A 10,867-nucleotide genomic window follows, 5' to 3' on the forward strand; every position below is an offset into this window, starting at 1 on the left:
GAAATAAACTATTAAAAGAATGCTAATTTGTATTTAACTTTTCAAAATATAATATATTAAGGAATTGTTCAAGTTTGTTTATAAAAAAAAAAAAATAAAACCGAGTGCAAAAAAGAAAACAGAGAAATAACTACCAAACAATAAGAATGTCTTAAATGTAGAATATTAAAATAAAAAAATACATCAAATGTATTTCATTTAAAAATTAAGCTTATCATAATCTCTACATTTATTATTTCCTGTCAAACCATCAATATGTTTGAAAATTTTATTTTTTGTTCTAAATATTGATATATAAAAATAAACAATATATACACATGTGCGTATGTACATATGTATGCTTATTATTTTCCTTCTTTGTATTTTATTGCAATAATATAGGATCTATGAAAATATAAGAGTTTATATATCCTTTTAAATTGTTTATCATTTTGTGTATTATATCGTATTACACATTCCAAATAAATGTATAAATGTTTGTGTGTGTCATACATAGGACTGGCTTATGTCATTTATACAGTAATTAAATATATATATATTGATATAGCCACACGTATGTAGCAACTAAATTATTTATATACAATTATTATTTGTCCAATTTTATTTATTAAATTTAAATCGTTTCTCATATTATTTATATCCCCAAAATCCCATAAAACCGACTTAATACATATATTATAATTTTATAAAATTTAAACCCGGAAAATAACAATAAAAAAGAAATATAAAAAATATATATGAAGCTAGTGGAAATATATGCAACAATAAAATATACATATATTTATTTTATAATTTTTTTTGTTTTTCTTTCAATGGGTAGTGGTCAATTCAATAAGCTTATAGTGTATACACGTTAAACTTAAGGTTTTTTTTCGCATAAGCATTATATACGTCATTAATTTTGTTAACTTTTATAAATATTTTATTACATATTATTTTTTTATTCGAAATTTCGATATTTTTCCATTTCTTAATTGTGTATTTATTTTATTTATTTATTTACATACAATTGAAGGGGATCTACACCATTACACGTTGCGCACACCACAGTGTTTAACAGTTGGTTCTTTGCCAATGTAACAATAAAATTTTTAAAAAATTGAAAAAAAAGGAAAAAGATACTATTTGACTATAAATATAATAAACTTTATACATATTATGTGTATTTTTTTTTATAAAATATATAAATTTGTTATTATATATTTGCATGTATTCTAAAACAAACACAGAGATCAACTCCTTATATTTTTGAGGGTGAATAAAAATACAATTTATATAAAGGAAAATCGTTGATTCTGCATACTACAAAATTGGAAATTAATATATTTTTATTTTTTTATTACATTTATTCATACATATCATATTTAACCAATTAAAAACATATTGTAAAAAACGTCCTTATTATATATATGTATAAATTAATATAAGAGCCTATTTAAATAATGTGTAGTAAAAATGTGATAATATTGATTAATATGATTAAAAAACAAAACATTGAAGAAAGGGAAAAAACAAATATTTGCATAAATTACTAAAGTATGGGTTACGATAAAAATATATAGAGAAAAGAAATTTTATTCAAAGATGTGATCAAATTTTAAGGAGGCAAACCCCTTTTATTGTCAAAATGAACATATGTATATCCATATAAATATTATTATATGTAATACTGTGCTATAATTAATACTCATATAATCGGATCGATATATATATTTTCACTACGCCGAATAAGTATGGAAGAATATAGACATCAAGTTGGTGGTCATTGCAAATTGATCAAACCCAAAGACTCATCAAAAGTTTACAAACCACTCATAGAAAATGAATATATTTTTTATGAAAAATTAAAAAACTTTCGTTCTTCTTCTGCAGAATCTAGTCCTTTACAAATATTAAAAAAATTTATCCCAAAATTTTATGGCGTTGTAGATATTCCTATCGATTCTTTCTCAGACTTAAATGATGAAGTATTAAAGAAAAATTCAAAATTGGTAGAAAAATCAAAAAAAAAAAATAATAAAAATTCCCAAAAAAATAACAATAACTTGAAATATACTCGAATTAATAAAAATGAAAAAAAGAAAGATTGCATATGGGCCAATCCAGATTATGTTCATACTGAAGCGGAAGCCCATTGTATTGATGAAAGTATTTGCATAAATATGAAAGAGAGCATAAATAATATAAAAACTGATCAAATAGATTGTCAAACAAAGTTAAACATAAATAGTTACAAGAAAAATAATGAGCATAATAGTGAGGATGATGGGGATATGACAAATACAAAGGATAAGAAAAAGTGGGTTCCACATATTATTTTAGAAGATTTAGTAAACGGATTTAAAAGACCATGTGTATTAGATATAAAAATGGGTAAAAGACAACGAAAAATTGGTGCATCATTAGAAAAAAAGAAAAGACAAGTTGAAAAAAGCTTTAAAACAACTAGCCATTCATTAGGTTTTCGATTATGTGGATGTCAGCATTATAATAAATTACAAGATACATTATTTTATAAAGATAAATATTGGGGTAGAAGTTTAAGCAAAGAAAATATTCCATGGGCAATTAGAAACTGGTTTTGGAATGGATCATTATTATATGATGAATTAATTCCAATACTTTTAGAAAAATTACATGTTTTTTTTAATTGTATTGTTGAATTGAGACATTATAGATTTTGGTCTTCATCTTTATTATGGGTTTTTGATGGAGGGTTAAGTGATAAAAAAGAACGATCAAATTCGTTAGATATAAGAATGATTGATTTTGCTAATACAATATATTTACAAGATAATCCTTCTGTTGATGAAGAATATATTTTTGGATTACGTAATTTAATTTATTTTATTCAAATATTATATAATTGTATACATAATATATATTATTTACCTTATCAAATTAATACCTCTTTTTATTCTGAAAATTATGATATCACAAAAAAAGATAAATCTATACAACCATTTTATCATCATATTATTAAAGGGAAAATAAAATCAGATATTACGAACCAAATTAAAGAGAAAAAAAAAAAAAAAATTAAAATCAAAAAATTAAAACAACAAAAAAAATATACTATATCCATGAATATGGAACTTTTAAAACAGAAACAAATTTCCACAAATGAAAATTATGCCCCGTTACAAAATCATGAACCTAACATTCAAAAAGTTGATAGATATGAAGGAATCCAAGCATCTAAGGATATTTGTAAAACCGAAAAGGTTGAAGTTAATAATAATATTAATCAGGGAACTGATAAAGTAAACTGTTTTTATTTTATTAATAATGATAAGTATTCATCTGTTGAAGTAAATGCAAATTGTAACGGTTCTAAATATTTTGTCAACAAAAGTAATCATAGCACTTCGAGTTTTGTCACATACCATTCAAATGATGATAGGAATCAAAAGTTAGATGAACAACAGCTTATCAAAATTTTGTGTAACAACAATGAAACTATAAAAATTGATAAAGACAAGGTGAATGTAAAAATGGATATAAAATGTATATTAAATACAAAAGTAAGTAGTTACAATGAAAAGGTATGTGATAATTTGAACAACGATAAAGAGGATCTGATTATGGACAACTCCAACTATACAAACGGTGAACAAAGAAAAATAGACAATGATTCAAAAGTGCAAATAAATAGAAGCATAGATAAATTTAATTTAGAAAAATCTTACAATTATAAACAGATTGAATCCAAAAAAGAAAACAAAGAAAATGGAATAAGTGAGATAACAGTTCAATGTTTAAATGATAATAAAATTTGTTATAAAAATATGGATGTAAAAAAGGTATGGTCAAATTTCCCAATTTCTAAAAAGTATAAAGAAAAAAATACAAACATATTTAATTCCACATGTTTACCTTCACTAGAAAAAAGACTAAAAGGGTATAATACAAAAATAGCATTAAAAAAAATAAACTTTAATTCAGATTCATTTTTATTTTTTAAGAAAAGCTTAGATATAAATAGTGTTAAAAAAGTTGTAAAAAAAAAAAAATTACAAATGTGTGAGAAATCCAATTCATGTACAGATATTTTTATAAATATAAAAAAAGACAAAAAAAAAAAAATATATTATGAAAAGAAAATTAACAAATATATTTTAAGAAAGTATAGCGAGTTTAGTGATATTAAATGTTTCACCAAATCAGTAAATCAAATGAGCTACTTACGTAGTAGTAACATGCCCAATAATAGACATACTATTGTTTATAAAAAAAATAAGATCTATAATAAATTTTACAAAATGAATAAAAATAAAAAAAAATATTATTCACATTCTATTAATAAACCATTAGAAGAATTCAATGTTTATTCAGGACATAAAAATAGTAACATGTTTTGTATTGATGATACTATTTTAAATTCATCGAAAAAACAAAATATTTTGTTTAATAAGCATATTGAATATGAGCTAAAACGTAAAAATTTAATAATTCCTTTAACAGAAACAAATGAAAATTATAAATATATTCGTAGATCTTTATCTGAACCTAATATTTATAAATTTCCTAGATTTGCATATACCCCCAACAATTTTAATTCTACAGAAATCCATTATACTAACTTAATAAAAAATAAATTAGAAAAATTAATTAAAGCTCCTATATATGACCATATTTATGGATTTATTTCAAGTTCAACTAATGTTGATTATTTTTCAAATTGTTCTATAAGCGAATAGTTTTTATTTAATATTAATTTTTTTGTCCTCCCTCCCAATATCTCTATCTATATATATGCATATGTATATATTGCGGGTTTGCTATTTTGAATTATATTTGTAATATGAATTATATGATTTACTTATTCAATTTTTTTTTTAATTTTGTATTCTTATAATATTCCATTTGCATTTTTACAGTTTATATTACTATCTTTTTTTTTTACCATTTTATAGTCATTTGCTATTGCTTATTATTTTGTATGTGTATCAATTATTTTAAACATTTGAAGAAATATAAACATTTCAAAGTTAATTCCAGACATATATGTATGTGTTAATTATATAAATTTATATACTTACAGAGAGGCTCTGTCTTGTTTTCCCCAATACTTCTTTAACTTTCAATTTTAGAAAAAATAAAAATAAAATAGCTTGATGTAATATCACTCTAACTTAACACACACAAAAAATGATCATATTCCAATTTGTAGAAAAAATTATTTTATATAAGCCCATGTATAAATGAAAATATTTACATTTTATCTTTTTCTTTTATTACACGAATTAGTATTAAAGTATTTCCTCTTCATTAGTTCTCAGCTAAGCCTTTTAAAAAAATACATAAATCAATTAAAATGAGGTGTAAAATAATGGCATATCAAAGAAATAATCTTAATTTTTTAATTTAAAAAAATATACCTATTATTATACATGCTTTCTTTTAAATATTACATAATATATTTTCTTTATTTTCTTTTTTCCTTATTACATGCTTCACATTTTTTCATAATAAAATGCCTGCTGCACTTTTATTTTTTTTAGTATAAATATATGTGGGTACAAAATGCTATGCTAGAAGACCTTTAACAATGAGCTATATTATTTTTGTATTTTTTAAATGGATAAAAAATGGTATAAATATTTCATAATATTCTTATTTTAATAGGAATAATTAAAAATATTTTGGAAAAGGAAGGGCTAATTAAAGGTATATATTTATATAAAATAAATAGTTGTATCATAAAAGAAAAAAAAAAAAAGAAAACACACACTTAAAAATGTATTAAATTAATAAATATATTTTTGAAAAAGTTTAGAGAAATGAATATATTTGAATTTATAAAAAAGCATTTTATGTTTATTTTTTTTATGATATATCGTTTTTTTAATATAAAATACCCAATAAAAAAAAAATTCATAATATTTGGATTACCTTCTTCGGGGAAAACTTCTATAATATACTTTTTCAAGCTTGGATATCTTATTACAAGTGTAAGCTCAAAAAAAAAAAAAAGGAAAATAAAAACGTGATAACATTATTTAATAATAATTTATAAAATTTAACCATACAAAATAAATATTAAAAAGGAGTTGGTCTTTCTTATAACACACATATTGTCTACTCATAAAAATTGTTACTATCTATTGAACTGTAAAACATTGTATGTATATATAAAGAAATTCCGATTCTTCTTTCAAACCCTTATACCCAATAAGCTAATACATTTGACATAATTTATTATCAACACACAAAATGTACACATTTTCTATTTCCCCTTTTTAATATGTAGGTAAAAACATATTTTGTAAATGAAGAAAAATTTACATTAAAAATAAATCACGATAAAAATCATAATGAAGAAAAAAATTATGAAATAAATTTTTATGAGATAGGACATAACTGTTCATTCAATTTAATAAAAGAATATGCAGATATATCAGACGATGTAATTTATATTATTGATAGTATACATAAAGATAAATTATGTGAATGTAGAGAAGATTTTATAAGAATATTATACGAGTTTCGATTTATATATAGAAAATGTAAATTTTTAATTTTTATGAACAAGCAAGATTCTAATGGCTGCCTAAAGCCAGAAGATATTATCAACTATTTTGCTTTACCAAATGAATTACAATATCGATGTAAATTTATATCTTCAAGTACATTATCTGGACAAGGATTAAATGAAGGTTTAGAATGGCTATTAAATTATAATATATTTTATGAAAAAGAAAACATTATTGAAAGGCGTAAAAAGTTATATGACTATTAATAGTGTTAAAATGTTGTTTATATATGGTATATACTAAAGAAAAGGTTTCATTATGTCTACATATATACATACAACTATATGGCAATAATATAGCCCTAACAAATTTACCTTTACTTTTTGTTTGATTTTGTTTTCCCTACTTTAACAACCTTATTTATTATATTTCTACACAAATTTGTTATTACATTTTCCGTTAATTTTTATTGTTATTATATAAGTAGATATATATTTATATACATATATATGTGTGTGTGACACCCCCTTTTTTATTTTTTTACGTTTCCATTTATCATATGTATTAATTTATTTATGTTATTAAAAACACACATCAATAAAATTAATCCTTTTTAAAGAACAAATTTAATTGTGAAAAAAAATATATCAAATATTTAGGACAAGGTTACGAAATTTACTATAACAACAAAAATGCATTTTTATTTTATTTAAACATTGTAAAATAAAGTGATTTATCTCCAACTATGTCTATTATCTGTATATAATTAAATATAAATATGTATATGTAAAAATTATTTAAAAATATATATGATTTACTTTTTTACAAATGTTTGATCTAAATTGGTACCTGATCAAGTTCTTCGAAAATACTTTTATTGTTTCCCTCTATGTCTTTGGAATATCTTTCTGATAATTTCTTTAAAAATTAATAAAAAAATAAAAAAAATTTGAACATTATTTATATTAATTACTATCAAAAATTTTCAACCATTTCAATATGTATTTACTTTCAATGAGTTTTCTGCATATTCCTTTTCACCGACACTTTGAATGTCCTTAAATTCGTAGTCTAAAAATGTAATAAAAGATAAGGGAAAAAATTAAAACAAAAAAATGGTATATAAAAAAAAAAAAAAAATAACAGCAAAATTAACCTGCTGGGGTCTTGTCTCCTGGCATTGCATTAACAGACTCAGGATTTCGTGGCTGAATTAAAATAAATTTAAAAAAATATATTGTAAATGTAATAATAAATATAAATCTATAAAATTATTCAAAATCATGTTTGATGAAAACCTTGTAGATATTTTGAACTTCATATGGTATTTGAGCATAGACAGTATAAAACAAAAAAAAAGGGAGAAATATATAATTATTCATTTTGAACTTAAAATATATATATTTTTTTTTTTTAAAAAGACGCAACAACAATATGTGTTTATAATTTTTAATCTCTTATTATATAGAACAAATTCTTTTAGGTAAAATAAAAGTATGTATATATTTTTTAATTATACAAGACCTATTATTATGTTATTATGCCAATTTTAAAATATAGAGATACAAATAATTTTTTGTCTATTTCTACAAATTTGTTTAGGAATAAATTTCGGTTGTCCTTTTAAATTTATAGACTTAAATATTTCCATACATATAAGTATTCCTACGTCCTTTTTTTCAAAAGCAAAATACATTATGTAAGCGTGTAATTACAACTAATAGAATTTAAAAGATATACATATATATATGCATTTTTTCATATGTATGTTTTAAAAAATATATTTTTAAATTCCTATTATTTACACACATAATATCACAATTATTTTAGTAATAATTTTTGAAAATTTATGTGCCTTAATAGTTATATCTGTCTTTTATGTAATGCATTTTTTTAAAGCTTGAAATTGTTTTCAACCTATTTTTTCTCATTGAATTTAATATGCAATCTTATTACATAGTTAATGTAAAAAATTATAAAAAAAAATGAAATAATATTATATTTTTATTTTTTGTTCAAAAAATATTTTAGAATAAAACTATGATATACATATTTATATCTTCATATTATTTTTTCCATTTTTTATTTTAATTTGGGAAACTAAAAATATCATTAATCCTGATCAGGCTTATTCAACTTATATAAAAAATTTGTTACTTATCTTAAAATGAAAAAAGGAGGGATAAATACAAAAAGTGTATATGTAGATTTATTTTAATGAGAACATATGTATTGTCTTTATATTTATCCACATTATTGAATGCGAAAAAAAAATAATGAAAGTAAAATTTTCAAAAAATTTCATGTAATAATAAAGATGAATAAAAATGAAATGAACAATTTTTTATGTCAATTTGACTTTTCCTCCTTGGAAGATTTAGATCCATCGATAGGTTACAAACAAATTTGAAAAAGTGCAACTATGCCGTTATACTTTTGAATAATAGGCATTAAAATAATGAGCCATGTGCGTAAATTGTAAACATATAGAGAAAAAATGTATGCCTATTTAATAATATTTACAGCTGATGGCTATCACATATGTTACAATAAGGAAGTACCATTTGAAATAAAAATGAGTGAATCAGAAAATGCACCAAAAGAAATTGGAGCATTAGAAAACATAACAGTAAAATTATTAGTTCTAGTAAGTCATAAGTGTATTACACCAAAAACTTAGCAAACATAATATATACATATGATCAAACACATGTCTCATAAAAAGAAAATCATTAATTAAAAAATAGTGCATTGTTATAACGATTTTATAATTTTACTGAATAATGAGAATAAATATAAACTTATTATATTTCTATAGGGTGAGGAATTAAATGCACGGAGTATTAAAATAGAACTAACTAGCGAATCCGATTTATTCTTCCATTTTACTCAAATGTAGAAGAATAATAATATTTTATTTTCATCTTAGATCAAGAATGCCATTTTTTTGTTTAATCGTTATATATCCATATTATGTATATAAATTTATTTATATTGCTTAACCTTTTTAAGAATATAAACATTCTTACAAAATATTTGATTATTGCTTGATATATCTTATTCGGTTTTTATTTGTAGAATCGATGAAAACATATTCGATACAATGCAAGACAAGCAAAAACTTATGATAAGTTTCTCTGAATGCTTGGAAGTTTTAATTAAAATGTTTAACTCTTGTGTCCGAGATCCCCAAAGGTATAACTCGATCACTCTTTAATAATGCTTGATCAAAAGAAGTATAGGAATATAGTTGTAACATTATTATTGAAATAAATATTTATACATATATAATATTTTTTTACGTTTTTTATGATTTATTAGTTTTTTAGCTATATTTACTATAAAACAAAATGGAAAAGCTCAACTTGATTTTATAAAAGTAAACATAATAAATAAAAAAAAAAACAAAAATATTGCATACACATTATTTTATATACAACTTTTTTTTTGAAAGAATATGGAATACAGATTCATTGAGCTTCTTGTGTGTGAATTTGTTAAATCCCCGGATTATATAATAAAGGAAAGTATTGCCTTTAGATATAATTTCATTAAATCGAAGAATACGATTATAAATAAAAGACTTCAAGTAATTAAAACGTTATATATATATATATATATGTATATATAATACCAATTGACACCCCTATATATTTATCCTGTTCCATTTCAATTTTTTTTATAACATATTTAGGATATAAGTTTGCTAATTAAGTCAAAAAATCCATCCCTTTTAATGCAACTTCAAAAAATAGCTAACAAACAAATGGAATTTGTGAAAAACAAAAAATATACTAGCGATTTATACAGCCCAAATAAGTAAAGCCTATAATATAGAGTAACTATCATTTACAATTATATCCATATAAAAATATTTTCATTTATATTTTTGAATGAATGACAATATATATGCTTATACCACATGATCGTGTATTTCTGTTGCTTAATTTTTTTTTTACTGACTAGTTAAAGTTTTTTTAAAAAAGTTCTAATTGTATTTTTAATTTATTGCATAAAAAAATAGGATGATTACTATTTTTTTTAAGACGGTTAGTTCGTATACACCTCAACATATTTTTTAAGACATGATAAATATGAAAAAAAAAAAAAATAAAATAAAGTAAAAACAAAATAATAGTTCATAGAAATTATTATAAATTTGTAATCCTATAAATACACGTACAACATATCTCATATAAATATATGATAATATAATTACGCCCATGAAATATAAATGGTAAGAAATTATTTTTCTTTTTTATAAATTTCATTTTTCAAACGTTTCACTGCAAAGGTATTATTTTTTAAATATGCAGAGAAAAAAAATCCAAAAAAAAATGTAATAAAAAATTAAATAAAATAATAAAATTCATAATCAGTCGCTAATAATG

The 10,867-nt window shown here is 21.6% G+C and overlaps 4 protein-coding genes across 4 annotated transcripts; 3 read left to right on the plus strand and 1 right to left on the minus strand.

The window, feature by feature from the left end:
- Positions 1-1,733: 1,733 nt before the first annotated feature.
- On the plus strand, positions 1,734-4,700 carry PVVCY_1401620 (inositol polyphosphate kinase, putative; the record flags this gene model as incomplete). The annotated part of the gene is made up of 1 exon (XM_008624862.1): positions 1,734-4,700. The coding sequence occupies one exon, from the start codon at positions 1,734-1,736 to the stop codon at positions 4,698-4,700; it is 2,967 nt and encodes a 988-aa protein (XP_008623084.1).
- A 1,083-nt stretch (positions 4,701-5,783) lies between these two features.
- PVVCY_1401630 (ADP-ribosylation factor, putative) lies at positions 5,784-6,742 on the plus strand (the record flags this gene model as incomplete). The annotated part of the gene is made up of 2 exons (XM_008624861.1): positions 5,784-5,954; positions 6,254-6,742. 2 exons carry the CDS (start codon positions 5,784-5,786, stop codon positions 6,740-6,742), a joined length of 660 nt encoding a protein of 219 aa, XP_008623083.1.
- Positions 6,743-7,181: 439 nt separating this feature from the next.
- On the minus strand, positions 7,182-7,858 carry PVVCY_1401640 (conserved Plasmodium protein, unknown function; the record flags this gene model as incomplete). The annotated part of the gene is made up of 5 exons (XM_008624860.2): positions 7,182-7,232; positions 7,326-7,394; positions 7,486-7,547; positions 7,633-7,684; positions 7,775-7,858. The coding sequence occupies 5 exons, from the start codon at positions 7,856-7,858 to the stop codon at positions 7,182-7,184; spliced, it is 318 nt and encodes a 105-aa protein (XP_008623082.2).
- An 878-nt stretch (positions 7,859-8,736) lies between these two features.
- Positions 8,737-10,299, plus strand: PVVCY_1401650 (SAS6-like protein, putative; the record flags this gene model as incomplete). Its single annotated transcript, XM_008624859.2, has 7 exons — positions 8,737-8,869; positions 9,002-9,123; positions 9,295-9,371; positions 9,555-9,671; positions 9,798-9,855; positions 9,931-10,065; positions 10,171-10,299. 7 exons carry the CDS (start codon positions 8,737-8,739, stop codon positions 10,297-10,299), a joined length of 771 nt encoding a protein of 256 aa, XP_008623081.2.
- Between the last annotated feature and the right edge of the window lie 568 nt (positions 10,300-10,867).

The sequence above is a fragment of the Plasmodium vinckei genome, assembly GCF_900681995.1.
Source record: "Plasmodium vinckei vinckei genome assembly, chromosome: PVVCY_14".
Classification (NCBI taxonomy): domain Eukaryota; phylum Apicomplexa; class Aconoidasida; order Haemosporida; family Plasmodiidae; genus Plasmodium; species Plasmodium vinckei.